This window comes from Peromyscus eremicus, chromosome 1 (genome assembly GCF_949786415.1).
Source record: "Peromyscus eremicus chromosome 1, PerEre_H2_v1, whole genome shotgun sequence".
In the NCBI taxonomy this organism is placed as follows: domain Eukaryota; kingdom Metazoa; phylum Chordata; class Mammalia; order Rodentia; family Cricetidae; genus Peromyscus; species Peromyscus eremicus.
In genome coordinates this window covers 74,980,605-74,993,769 of record NC_081416.1, presented here as the reverse complement: position 1 = coordinate 74,993,769, position 13,165 = coordinate 74,980,605, and the positions used below count along the sequence as shown (strand labels likewise).

The window sequence follows — 13,165 nt, the reverse complement described above, 5'->3', positions numbered from 1 at the left end:
GTGTGCGCGCGTCTGCCCTCTCCAGGCTGTTTTGATTCTAGGCTGCTGCACAACTTAACTTGTCCATCCATTCATTCAAGTCTCCTTAACAGTGCCAAGTGCGTGCCAGACTTTCGAGTGGGGAGCGGGCCTCCTCAGCCAGAGCAGCGGAAGTGAAAAAGACAGACCGTGTAGATGAAGTAGCAGAACAACTTGGCATTCCTTGAATCAGGGAGTGTAACTGGTGGAGATACTTTGGAAAACTGGCACTTTTCCAGTGAAGCTAAAAGTAATGCCAACCCGGTTTCCCAGCTATTCCAGTCCCAAGCTGTCAACGCCCAACCGAAGAAATGTGTGCTGTCTAGTTATTTTGTCTACTCGACACAAGCTAGGGTCGTCTGGGATGAGGGAACCTTGATTGAGAAAATGACTCTATCAGGTTGCCCTGTAGGTACGTTTGTGGGGCATATTCTTGATTAATAACTGATGTGGGAGAGCCCAGACCACTGTGGGCAGTACCACCCCTGAGCAGATGGGTCCTGGGTACTCTTCCTCCAGGTTCCTGCCTTGAGTTCCTGCCCTGACTTCCCTTCATGATGGAACTGTAAACCGAAATAAACTCTTTCCTCCCTACCTTGCTTTTGATCATGGTGCTTACCACAGCAGTAGAAACCTCATCAGGACAAAATGCTTCTGTGTGAACACCAAGACGTGTACTGGAGTACTGGAAAGTTTGTAGCTTTTTTTTCAGTATAGCACAACCTGGGAGCAACGCCACAACAGAATGTAGTGAAAAACCAGTTACAACCTGTTTATGCCATGGACACAGACACATCACCCAGAATGACCAAAGTCCTGCTATGCCCAACAGTGGGGATAGGTCTTGAATACAAGAAAGAGGTGTGACAGCATGCATTAGATAATTCTACCATGTCAGTTCAGGAAACAAACACCCTGATGGTGTGGGAGGTCAGGACTGTGAGCACCCTTGGGGCTGCCGGGGAGAAGAAGGGGTTTCTGGGAGCTTGTCACACTCTGTTCTTTAGTCTGTCCAGATGTACATGCATTGCAAGTGTAATGTTTCTTTTGTATATTATAGTTCGCTAAAAGTTTACTTAAAATGAAGGCTGGCAAGATGGCTTAGTGGGAAAGGCACTTGCCACCCCCAACCTGATGACCTGAGTTCAATAACTCAAACCCCACGTGGTAGAAGAGAACCCCGACAGATCTCTCATTTCCAGACACCTTAAACATCGTACATATGCAAAATAAATGTAGAGGTTTTTTTTTTTTTTTTTCTCCAAGTGTGCTGGCTCACACCTTTAATCCCAACACTCAGGAGGCAGAGACGGACAAATCTCTACATGTTAGAGGCCAGCCTGGTCTACATATTGAGTTCCAGCCCAGCCAAAGATACATAGTGAGACCCTGTCTCAAAAAAGTAAGAAAGGGCTGGGTGGTGGCGCACACCTTTAATCCTAGCACTCAGGAGGCAGAGGCAGGTGGATCCCTGTGAATTCAAGGCTGGCCTCTACAGAGTGAGGTCCATTCAGGACAGCCAGGGTTAAAGCCGTGAAAGCCTGTCTCAAAAGAACTAAAAGAAAGAAAATAGGGGCTGGAGAGAAGACTCGGTGGTTAGAGCCCTTATTGGTTTTCCAGAGGACCCGAGTGTAGATGCTCGTTTTTCTACTCTGTACTCTTTGGGGGGCCCACCACCCACCTCCCAAATAAATACACATGGAGTCTTATTATTTCTTATGAATGCCTGGCCTTAGCTTGGCTTGTTTCTAGCCAGCTTTTCTTACATTACCCCATCTATCCTTTGCCTCTGGGTTTTTACCTTTCTCTGTTTCTGTATACCTTTCTTTCCTTCTTACTCTGTGTCTGGCTGTGTAGCTGGGTGGCTGGTCCCTTCTGATCTCCCTCCCTGATCCTCTCGTTCCTTCTTTTTCTCCTATTTATTCTCTCTACCTGCCAGCCCCGCCTATCCTTTCTCCTGCCTCACTATTGGCCATTCAGCTCTTTATTAGACCATCAGGTGTTTTTCTTTTTGTTTGGTTTTTCGAGACAAGGTTTCTCTGTGTAACAGTCCTGGATGTCCTGGAACTAGCTCTGTAGACCAGGCTGGCCTCGAACTCATTGAGATCTGCCTGCCTCTTCTGCCTCACTATTGGCCATTCAGCTCTTTATTAGACCATCAGGTGTTTTTCTTTTTGTTTGGTTTTTCGAGACAAGGTTTCTCTGTGTAACAGTCCTGGATGTCCTGGAACTAGCTCTGTAGACCAGGCTGGCCTCGAACTCAATGAGATCTGCCTGCCTCTTCTGCCTCACTATTGGCCATTCAGCTCTTTATTAGACCATCAGGTGTTTTTCTTTTTGTTTGGTTTTTCGAGACAAGGTTTCTCTGTGTAACAGTCCTGGATGTCCTGGAACTAGCTCTGTAGCCCAGGCTGGCCTCGAACTCATTGAGATCTGCCTGCCTCTTCTGCCTCCTGAGTGCTGGGATTAAAGGCCTGCACCACCACTGCCTGGTTGACCATCAGGTGTTTTAGACAAGAAAGTAACAAAGCTTCACAGAGTTAAATAAATGCAGCATAAAAGAATACAACACCTCTTTACATCATTAAACAAATGTTCCACAGCATAAACAAATGTAACACATCTTAAAATAATACTCTACAACACCCTAGTTTAGTTCCCAGCATCCCATGTTGCACTGCCTGTAAATCTAGCTCCCGGGGATTCAATGCCCTCTTCTGGCCTTCCTGCAACTGCACTTAGATGCACATATGGTCCCCCGACACACACATATACATGAAACGGAAATGAGTGCCTCTTGGCTGATTTTATTTGAAGTTGACCCATCAACAGCTAGGGCATGTCTGCTGTGCTGTGTGTGTGAGGGGTGCCTGCAGAGTTTTGGTGTGATCATGTCCGCCATGTCGGACAGCATTGCTGGAACCAAAATGTAAGTGGTAAAATCTCAGCTCTGTCTCACCCACCTGCATGACTTTGGGCAAGTCATTTGTCTTTATGGCCTCATCTATAACATGGAAATAAGTTAATATATATATAGCATTTAGGATAGTGTCTGGCACACAGTGAACACTCAATAAACACTGCTGGTTAGTGTGTGATTGTGGCCACTGCTGACAGTCTGGCTTCAAATGCACCTGTAATGCGCTCCGGTAATGAATTCCTTTGTTCTGATCGTTTGCTCATGTTAACATCCTCACACAGGCCTTTCAGTCCATGTGCTCACAAACTCCATTATCTGAAGCCTGAAACCAAATATGGATCCTCTCTGCGCCGGAGCCCAAGACAGAGTAGGTGGTTGGGACCAATAGTAGAGACAAGTGTGTACAGTGCTTCCAGTGTGTCCCTGGGGCTGATGAGCTGCTGTTGGGGTGTGACCAGGCTGAAGCCTGTGCTCACCTGTGTGAGAGTCTGCGTCCGGATGCCTAAACACACATGCGTGCGAGTGTGTGTGTGTGTGTGTGTGTGTGTGTGTGTATGTGTGGTGAGGGGCGGGGGTCTGTAACGGTAAGGTGAGGGGAAGGGCTGTCTCACCCCTGATCAGAGTGACAGAGAAAGTAGAAGGCATCTAAGACAAGAAGCTAGGCTGGGGGTGCATGCCTTAGGTGCACCCTGATCACGAAAAGCCTGCCCTGGCTTCTCTCTTTGTCCTGACCCAGAGGGAGGACCTGAAGCGTTCCTCTCCGGTTTCCCAGCTTTCCTCTCAAAGCAGCTCTTAATATCAAGCTCTACCTCAGGTCGGAGCCTGAGTCTCCTCCCAGCAAGACACGAGAGCTGCCTTAAAGGCCCAAGTGTCCATTCACTGCGCCAACACCTGCCTCCCCACTCTGGCCCCTTACCAGGCTAAGCCTCACAAGCGAGTTCCTGAGCTCAGGGCCAAGGAATCTTGCTTGAAAGTAGTGGTGGGAAGGAAATGTTTGGGGTCTGAGCTATGATTGGCCGAGCCCGAGCCACGCCCCTAACCCTTTCCCCCTTTTTCCCCCTCCCCTCCTCCTCTCCGGTAGGGGTGTGTTGAGGGAGACCGGGATCGGCCTGGGGCCAACATGAACCAAAGGGAGGGAAGTCTGGGTAAGGGACTGAGTGACTGGATCCTGGGTCCCTCACGGGAATAGGAGTGAGGTCGAAAGCTGGGATTTGGATCTCTGTCAACACCACCCTACCCCGGAGTCTGGGAGGGGAAAGACCTGGGCGGGGTGGGGGGGTCGGGGGAGGGAGGAGACGCCGGTGTCAGGTAACCAGCGGTTGACTGGGAGAAAGGGCAGGCGCAAGGGTTTAGAGGAGGCCTGGAGCTGAGGCTTCAGGGGCTTGGGTTCGGGGGTTAGAGCACCGAATATATGGGTGAGTACACCCTGAAGAAGGGCTGGGGTCGGGCTGGGGCAGGATAACAGTGCCTCTGAAAGTATTAGGAAAGAATCAAAGCTGAAGGACTGGAGAGAGAGGCCGAGTTAAGGAATCTTTGGTCTACGAAGGAGCTATGAGTGACAAGAGGCCAAAGTACAGCTTCTGAGATCTTGGCTGGCGGTGGGAAACTCAGACGAAAGGGGTTGTCGGGTCGGGACTACATTCCCCAGCATGCATTGGGGTGCCTACGGTGTGCATCTTGGGAAATGTAGTCGTCTTCCTTTGGCACCACCCTCTGGTTTGTACCAGGGAAGGCCCGCCTGTCATTGGTACATTGATGCTGTTGAGCCTAGCATCTCATCTAGAAGCATCAGGAAGGGAATAAGGCCTTCGCTTTCTCTATCTGTAGAACAGGCCGGGAAAGCGCGTTCCAATATGAGGTTCTGTGCTTCAGCGATGCTGACTGAATTCAACCAACAGTTGGAGAAATCCAAAGATATGGGAACTTTGTCCTTAAAGGGTCTCGAGTTAGCGTTGATGGTATAGGGTGTGAGCATAGCTGCCTTCGAAGAAGTCTCCTGATAAAACAGATTCACAAGGATAAAAGAAGCTACCTTGGAAGTATGACCAATTGTCTAAAGTGGAAGGCAGAAGCTGATTTGAGGGGAGTGAGAACCTGGAGGCAGCCACTATGGAGGCAGCTTATGAATTTGGTCTTAATAGGATTTCAACAGTGATCTGGGGACAGGAGAGACATTTCACGCAGAGAAACTGCTTGGAACCTGGTTTTCCCTCCGTTGGGACAGATTCTTCCTAGTTTGAATGTTACCATCCAGAGCAGAACGTCGGGGTCCAGTAAGATCCAGCTGAGGAAAGATGGTTAAGGACTAGGTTTGGGTTGCCCTCATAACCCCTCACTCCCTCCTCTTTCCCACCAGAAGACCCCCAGGCTGACTTCTCAATCTCATTCCTTCCCCATTTGGAGGCCAAGATCCGCCAGACACACAACCTTGCCCGCCTCCTGGCCAAATACGCAGAGCAGCTGCTGGAGGAGTATGTGAGTAGGGGAGAGGGCTGGGCTGTGGGATGCGGAAGCACACATCACAGACGTCTTCACCTTTTCCTCCCCCGTCCCCATCAGTGGAAGTCGGAGCTTCTGAGGGGACTGTTAACTTTCTTCTGGCCACACAGTAAAGCAGAGGACCCTCCCAGTGGCCATGTGATACTGTGCCTCAGTTTGGAGGCTCTGTCCTCGGTGCTGGAAATCAGAGCTGGTCTGAGGAAACAAAGGGAATTCTGGGAGTCAGGAAACCTAGATTTGGGCTCAGTGTGATCTTGAGGTCTCAACTCTTAGGGCTGTAAAATGAAACAGCTGAACAATATGAACTGTGACCACTTCTACCTGGACATTTAGAGAAGCCAAGAAGAGGTTTCAATCAGGGGTAAAAATTCTACTACCCATGAGGGGACTTTTACAGAGTAAAGGGACCTGCCAACCGTCCTGTCCTGGCCACATAAAAAAGACTCCTCCAGATTACCAAGGTGTCGTGGGGAAAGGTTGGTGCTTTGGTTCAGACAGACTAGGGCTGCTAACTTAAGACCTTGGGATGCGACATCAAGAAAGACTTTGACGATGCCAACAGTGGCAGCAGGTGACAGAGCCAGCTTTGTAGACCTACCACCTTTGGTCCAAATCCCAGCTCTGCTTCCCCAGTGAGTGACATACTGCCGATCACTGCATTCAGCCCATTTCTTTTCTTTTTTTAAATTATATTCATTTGTTTTATGTGGCCACACAAGTGCCATGGTGTGTACGTGAAAGTCAGGACATTTCTTTTTTTAAATTATATTCACTTATTTTATGTGGCCACACAAGTGCCATGGTGTGTACGTGAAAGTCAGGAGACAAACGAGGGACTTGGTTCTCTCTTCTACCATGTGGATCCCAGGGTCAAACTCAGGCTGGCAGGCACTCAATGGGCCATGGCTTCCTTTTGTACAAAGCTGACCTCACCATTGTTGTCCCCGTTTTTAGGAAGACACTGCATTCAAAGTAGCAACCACAAGACCTGCACCAGAGACAAGACATTTGCAGAGGATAAACATTAATATCGGGGCATTTGACAAATCACAAGTCACCTTTGACTTCCTTTTGCTCCTTCATATGGTGGCTGTCAAGTAGGGGAAGAGGCAGGGAATCTGGTGGGGTCCCTGCACGGTTTCTGTGATCCTCGAGAGACCTCTGATAGAAAGACAGAACCGGGGACATCCCTTACTTTCACAGATGAGAAAGTAGGCTCAAGCCAAAAGAAGGGAATGGTCTTGCAAGAAGTCACAGCTAGTAAGTGCCGATAGGCGTTAAACCTAGGTCTGGGACGGAAGAGATGCCTTATCGGTAAAGGGGCGTGCCGGGCAATTTGGTGTCCAGAGTTTGATTTCCAGACCCAACATAGAGGTGGAAAAAAAACTGACTCTATAAGTTGACCTTTGTCACGTGTGCAATGTGGCACACTCCTCCCCGACACATCGTACACACACGCTTTTGAAAGAAAATGGTAGGGCACACACCAGCCCTTGGAAGGCAGAGCCAGGCGGATCTCTGTGAATTTGAGGCCAGCCTGGTCTACAGAGTAAGTTCCAGGCCAGCAAAAGCTAGTGAGACCCTGTCTCAAAATAAACAAGTAAGGTTGGGTATGGTGGCACGCACCTTTAATCACAGCATTTGGGAGGCAGAGGCTGGTGGACCTCGGTGAGTTCAAGCCCAGCTTGGTCTGCAGAGGAGTTCCAGGATACTACATAGTGAGATCTCTGTCTCAAAAATAGCCCCCCAAGCCGGGCAGTGGTGGCACACGACTTTAATCCCAGCACTCGGGAGGCAGAGCCAGGCAGATCTCAGTGAGTTCGAGGCCAGCCGAATGTACAGAGAGAGATCCAGGACAGGCTCCAAAACTACATGGAGAAACCCTATCTCGAAAAACAAAACAAAACAAAACAAAACAACACCACCAAAATAAAACACACACACACACACACACACACACACACACACACACACACACACACACAGAGTAATTAAAAATAGCCAATATTGAGCCGGGCGGTGGTGGCACACGCCTTTAATCCCAGCACTCGGGAGGCAGAGTCAGGCGGATCTCAGTAAGTTCGAGGCCAGCCTGGTCTCCAAAGTGAGTTCCAGGAAAGGCGCAAAACTACACAGAGAAACCCTGTCTCGAAAAACCAAAAAAAAAAAAAAAAAAAAAAAATTAGCCAATATTTATTGAGCTTTTCCTGGGTTCTAGAGTTTGTCCGTCGGACCCTGCATGCTCCTAACTACCTTATGAAATTGATACTCTTATTAGCTGTTAGAGAAACCAAGACAGTTGTGTGCAAAGCCCAGGTAAATTTTTGGTTTAATCTCAAACACAGTAGGATCTGTTATTTGCAAGATGAGCAAACTTAAGGCCCCAAGAGAAGGGAGGAGGGAGGTCTGTTAAGAGTGGACGAGCCCCCATCACGATCCCAGGAGCCCGGCTGACTGGTGACCATGTATCCCCACAGGTGCAGCAGCAGGGAGACCCCTTCGGGCTGCCGGGCTTCTCACCACCGCGGCTGGCACTGGCCGGCCTCAGTGGCCCGGCCCCGAGCCACGCGGGGCTCCCGCTGTCCGAGCGGCTGCGTCTGGACGCGGCTGCCCTGGGTGCGCTGCCCGCGCTGTTGGATGCCGTGCGCCGCCGCCAGGCGGAGCTGAACCCGCGCGCCCCGCGCCTGCTGCGGAGCCTGGAGGACGCGGCCCGCCAGGCTCGGGCTCTGGGAGCCGCGGTGGAGACGGTGCTGGCCGCTCTGGGCGCAGCCGCCCGCGGGCCGGGGTCGGAGCCCGTCGCCGCCGCCGCCGCCGCCCTCTCCCCGGCCAACAGCGCTGCGGGCGTCTTCTCGGCCAAGGTGCTGGGGCTCCACGTGTGCGGCCTCTATGGCGAGTGGGTGAGCCGCACCGAGGGCGACCTGAGCCAGCTGGTGCCCGGGGGCGTCTCCTGAGGGTCGGTACGCTGTCCCACCTCGGTGGCTTCTGTCGCTCCATCTGTGTCGGTGTGTTCTTGGACTGTCCCCGCCTTTCTGCATTGTATGGTCTCTGTCTCTTTGGATCTTGTCTCCTCAGGGAGCTTCGTGTGCCTACCAGTTTCTCGTTTTTTCCTCTTTTCCTCTGTCTTGAATTCTTTTGTCTCTGAGAGGTTTCTATCTCTCGTTCCTTGTCGCTTGCTCTTTCTTTCTTTGCTTGCTTGTTTGTTTTTGAGACAAGGTCTCACTCTATAGCCCTGGGTGGCCTGGAGCTCACTATGTAGACCAGGTTGGCCTCGAACTCCCAGAGCTCCACCTGCCTCTGACTCCTAGTTTTTGCATCTGTCTCCCCATGGTCCATATGACTATGTGTAACTCCGAGTTTCATCTCATGGAGGTGACACTTTCTCTCCCTTCAGTTCCTTTGTCCTTTCCTAACTAGAAAAGTGCCTGCTGGTCCAGTGGTGGCAAGGCCACCCATCTCCAGGACCATCTCCCTGGTGTCCTCCCTCCTCCCATGGGTTCTTCTGCAGCCCTGTCCTTCCCTTTCTTCCCTCCGTCCCCTATTCCCAGTGTGACCCCAGCCCGAGCCTGGTCTATGGAGAGGGAAAGACAGAAAAACATCTTAAGAAATTAGTTTTATTTGAGAATAAATTAATTTTTGTAAATAAATGTTTAACAATAAAAGCACAGTTTAATGAAACACAGTTGTTGCATATGGGGAGAGATCTGAGGAGAATAGGATCTTTACTGTACAGTAGGTCCCTCCCCCTTACCCACAAAGGCACAGTACAAATAAATTCATGAAGGGCCCAGGCCGGGGCTACCATTTGTCAGTCCTGAACACAAAATGGATCTCCTCAGCAGGAAACAGAGGAGACATGAGTCCTGGTGGCTGTGACTGGACACTGAGCCTCTGTCCACTGAGGAGTTCAATAGGAACCGTCGATGAAGAGGTAGACTGAGGGTAAGAACTTCAGATAAAAGAGGCCTGTGTCCAGAAGGGTCACGTCTTTACCTAGGAATTGAGGTAGGCAGAGACAGGAAGCCAGCCCCTGGTCTTTCTCAAATACAGGAAGAGGAAAGTCAGGACAAGCTCAGGAGGGAGACCAGCTGTCCTCTCCCTAGGGTGGGAAGTAAAGCCTCTTCATAAGGGCTCTTCTTCCCAACCACGAAGCAGAAATGTCAACACACCACTGGTTTGTTGATCCATCAAATGGGTCCATGGAGTCCTGCCTAGATCTGAAAGCGAGTCCAGTCTCTAGGACCTGGCAGGAAGACCCAGGCAATCAGGAGTGGAGGCTTGGCTTCCGGGAAATAGTCCCAAACACTTGTCCCAGGGGTCCTGACTGCTAAGTGAGGCGCGAGGCGTTCTCCATCTCAGAAGTAAGGCAGGAATGAGTCCTCTAAAGAAAAGCCTTGGGACTTCTGACAGAAGGACGACCTTCTATGCTGGGTACTTGGCCTTGAGTAGAGCCAAATCTCTCACAGCCCGGTCCGTCCAGTGACCATATTCCCGGGTCACTATGTAGCCTCGACATTTCCTTTCAAAGGCTGAGGCCCCAAAAGGGACAAGACCCAGAGTATCCTCTTCTGGAGGGATGGGCAGCCCTAGAGCAGTCATGATAGCAGCCATGTTGCCCAGTAGGCCTTGGGCCCTGAGTCTTGCCGCTCCGAGCTGGGCCAGCAGAATGGAACTGCCAGGATTCAGATCACTCTGGTCGTCCCCCACAAGCTGGAGGTGCTGGGTCAGGGCCAGGAAGCCTCCCTGGGCCCGGCTTAGCCGCTCTGCATCGTCCATCGCATGCCAGGTCTTGAAGGGCACCGCAGCAGGAGGCAGGCTGCTGAGCTGGAGTTCAGGAGCTGAGAAACCAGGGTCACTGAAGGGGCTACCCTGGTACTGCAGCTGCATGAATGACAGACAAATGGAAGTAAAGTGGCTGAAGGAGTTTCTGGGTGCACATCTTCCCTCTGAGACTGGCATTTCCCCCGAGGAAGCCACCATTCACCCTTGGGGAGCTGCAGGAATAAGCAAGTGTACTACAGCCTCCCTTTTGTCCCCGGCATCAGCTGGGTCTCCATGAATCGCAAGAACCCACAGCTCTGCATGGCAGTGTTGTAAAATGAAGAGTATCTGACATGCAATAAGGTGAGAATATCTTTCATGTATGAATATCAATGAGCAATATGACTGTATGTTCACTCCGAGTACATTACTAAAATGTAACAGCTGATGTTTCTCATTTTTTTTTAAACAGGGTCTCTCTGTGTATCCCTCACTCTCTATCTGTATATAGCTTGGCCTCAAACTCACAGAGATCCGTCTGCCTCTCTTCCCCTGTTGCTAGCACTAAAGGTGTGAGCCAACACGCCCAACCTAGAGCCTGGATTTTGTAATCATAGTGGTGTAAAGAACCACTATGCAGTGGAAGAGTTGTAAACTCCAGGGTCTCAGGACCAGGCAGGTATGTGATTTAGGAAGGGACAGGGCTAAGAGGAGGTCAAGTTTTGGCCAATGGGGTCCCTGTCCCTGTACTGGAAATGGAAACCAGCCCCACATGGGTCAAGCAAACAAACATCCAAGACTCAGAAAGCAAGCTGCCAGTTTTACCTCTAGACAATGAGTAAGTGTGGGTGGGGGTGGGAGCTTCTAGAACGGAGTTCCACAGACCTGCTTCCAGACACTGGCATTGCACTCACTAGCTCAGTGCCCCAAGGCAAATTACCTACCTGTCTACAACTCCATGTTCTAACCTGTAAAATGGACTCTAGTCCCACCTCTCGGAGAAGTTTGAAGGGTGGTTCCAGAAGAATGATTACCTGAAGTTCTAGTTAGTGACAATACAAGCGAGTGTGTCTTGGCTAAGAGCCACTGCACCCCCACGCTCACAAAGGGGTCTCTCGGACGGCTCTGCTTGCCGTATGCGGGCCGGCCCCCTCCCCCAGAGCCCTGCTCTTGCTCAGTGTTACTCACGTAGGTCTGCAGCAGCGTCGACGTGTTCTTCTGCATGTAGAGAGCCAGGCTATAGGCTTGACTGATGGGCTCTGATGGGGAGATGGGGGCCGCAGGCCTGAGGGGGGGCAGCAGGCTCAGTAGGCCGAGGGGAGCTGGCACAGGACATAAGAGGGTCAGCATTAAGTCCCTGGTCCTCTCATCATTCACTCATTCCAACAAGGCCTTCGAAGAGGACCGCGTTTGTTGGCCTGTGATGTCTTGTCTGTTCAAGTCAGAGCAAAATGACCTGGTTGGCGGATAGTTTCACGCCCAGAACTCCCGTTTAAGACAAGGTCTCACTGCGTAACCCTGGCTGTCCTGGAGCTCACTATGTAGACCAGGCTGACCTCGAACTCACAGAAATCCACCTGCCTCTGCTTCCTGAGTGCTGGGATTGCAGGCCTATGCCACCTTATGCAGTTGTGGGGGTGTTTTTTATCTGAATAGTCATTAGACATGTTCCCTTTATGAAAATCCAACCAGCCATACCAGGCTACCTACAAGTATAATGTGTACCTCCCGGTACATTTGTTACTTTCGGTAAAAATTTTGAAACATCCGGAGAGATGGCTCAGCAGTTAAGAGCACTGGCTGCTCTTCCAAAAGACCCAGGTTCAATTCCCAGCACCCACATGAGGGCTTCCAACTTTCCTTCACTCCAGTTCCAGGAGATCTGATGCCCTCTTTGGCTTCCTCAGACTCCAAAAACAATAAAATTAAAAACAACAGCAACAACAAACTTTGAAAACAAAACAAAACAAAACAAAACAAAACAAAAGATGTACCCAGAATCTAATCACTTCTGTCCTTACCCCTGTAACTCCTCAGGCTGAGCCATGTCACCCCCCCTCTCCCCTGGTCTCTGTTCCCACCTGTTAGCCCCCTTGTGTAGTCCCTTCCATCCAAGCATGTCCCTCTACTGTTCAAACATCCCCATGGCTCCCTCCTGGTTCAGTGTAAACAGAAGTCCCCAGGTGGACTTCAAATGTTCTGTTCCCTCAGCATCTTCTCTCTATGTTCTGCCCACATTCCTCCCTCAGGACCTCACCCTTGCTTTGCCCCACAGGAACCCCCAAAACATTTCCAAGGCTGTTTCATGCCTGCTCTTCAGGCCTCAGCTCAGCAAAGCCTGGCCCTCATAACAAAAGTCAGGCTTAGCGAGTAAAGGCATCTTCCAAAGGAGGCTGGCAAGCTGAATTCGATCCTCAGAAGCCATGGTGGAAGGAGAGGACAGTGTCCTGAAAGTCCTCCTCTGGCCTCTTCATATCTGCACACACATCACACACGGCTCACACAACAGTAATAAGTACAATATTAGAAACCAATGTCCCTCTCCGGATTTATGTCTCTAGAGACCTGTTGCCTACAATTGCTTATTTGCTTATTTATTGACTTGTTGCTCTCTCTCCCTCATGTCTCCCCAGGGAAGGGAACCCGTACCTGGTTCATTGCTGGCCCCATACATTAAGTATTTGTTGGGTGAATGTAGCAACAATCTTATTTCCAGGCCCTCTCTCTCTCTCTCTCTCTCTCTCTCTCTCTCTCTCTCTCTCTCTCTCTCTCCATTGAGCTATATAATCAGTATGTATTTAATATCTTGGCTAGCAGACAAAAGGGTTTCATTGTGACACACACACACACACACACACACACACACACACACACACACACTTTATTCTTAGTCACCCTCTCCTCTCCTCTCCCCCCTTTTCAAGGTTTCTTCCCCCCAGGAAAGCCCCCCTGTTTTCCTGTCACACATAT

The 13,165-nt window shown here is 50.4% G+C and overlaps 2 protein-coding genes across 5 annotated transcripts; one reads left to right on the top strand and one right to left on the bottom strand.

The window, feature by feature from the left end:
• Positions 1-3,901: 3,901 nt before the first annotated feature.
• LOC131899400 (cardiotrophin-1) lies at positions 3,902-8,599 on the top strand. 4 transcript variants are annotated; one of them, XM_059250850.1, is made up of 3 exons: positions 3,902-4,083; positions 5,298-5,413; positions 7,915-8,599. In XM_059250850.1, exons 1-3 carry the CDS (start codon positions 4,059-4,061, stop codon positions 8,386-8,388), a joined length of 615 nt encoding a protein of 204 aa, XP_059106833.1. In that variant the 5' UTR covers positions 3,902-4,058; the 3' UTR covers positions 8,389-8,599. The 4 variants fall into 4 exon arrangements, with proteins under 4 accessions (XP_059106833.1, XP_059106826.1, XP_059106841.1 ...); XM_059250843.1 differs by having other exon boundaries at positions 3,944-4,083; positions 5,295-5,413; XM_059250858.1 differs by lacking the exon at positions 3,902-4,083 and adding an exon at positions 4,244-4,353 and having other exon boundaries at positions 5,295-5,413.
• Positions 8,600-9,856: 1,257 nt separating this feature from the next.
• Positions 9,857-11,545, bottom strand: LOC131906636 (cardiotrophin-2). Its single transcript, XM_059257350.1, has 2 exons — positions 11,384-11,545; positions 9,857-10,315 (listed from the first exon to the last, which is right to left on the bottom strand). Exons 1-2 carry the CDS (start codon positions 11,543-11,545, stop codon positions 9,857-9,859), a joined length of 621 nt encoding a protein of 206 aa, XP_059113333.1.
• Positions 11,546-13,165: the final 1,620 nt, after the last annotated feature.

Excerpts from the sequence above, each read along its gene's own strand:
- LOC131899400 (XM_059250843.1), top strand. The coding sequence starts at position 4,059 with ATGAACCAAAGGGAGGGAAGTCTGG. Across the intron at positions 4,084-5,294 it reads CCAAAGGGAGGGAAGTCTGG|AAGACCCCCAGGCTGACTTC; the intron begins GTAAGGGACTGA and ends CTTTCCCACCAG. Across the intron at positions 5,414-7,914 it reads AGCAGCTGCTGGAGGAGTAT|GTGCAGCAGCAGGGAGACCC; the intron begins GTGAGTAGGGGA and ends GTATCCCCACAG.
- LOC131906636 (XM_059257350.1), bottom strand. The coding sequence starts at position 11,545 with ATGCTGACCCTCTTATGTCCTGTGCCAGCTCCCCTCGGCCTACTGAGC. Across the intron at positions 10,316-11,383 it reads CGACGCTGCTGCAGACCTAC|CTGCAGTACCAGGGTAGCCC; the intron begins GTGAGTAACACT and ends TCATTCATGCAG.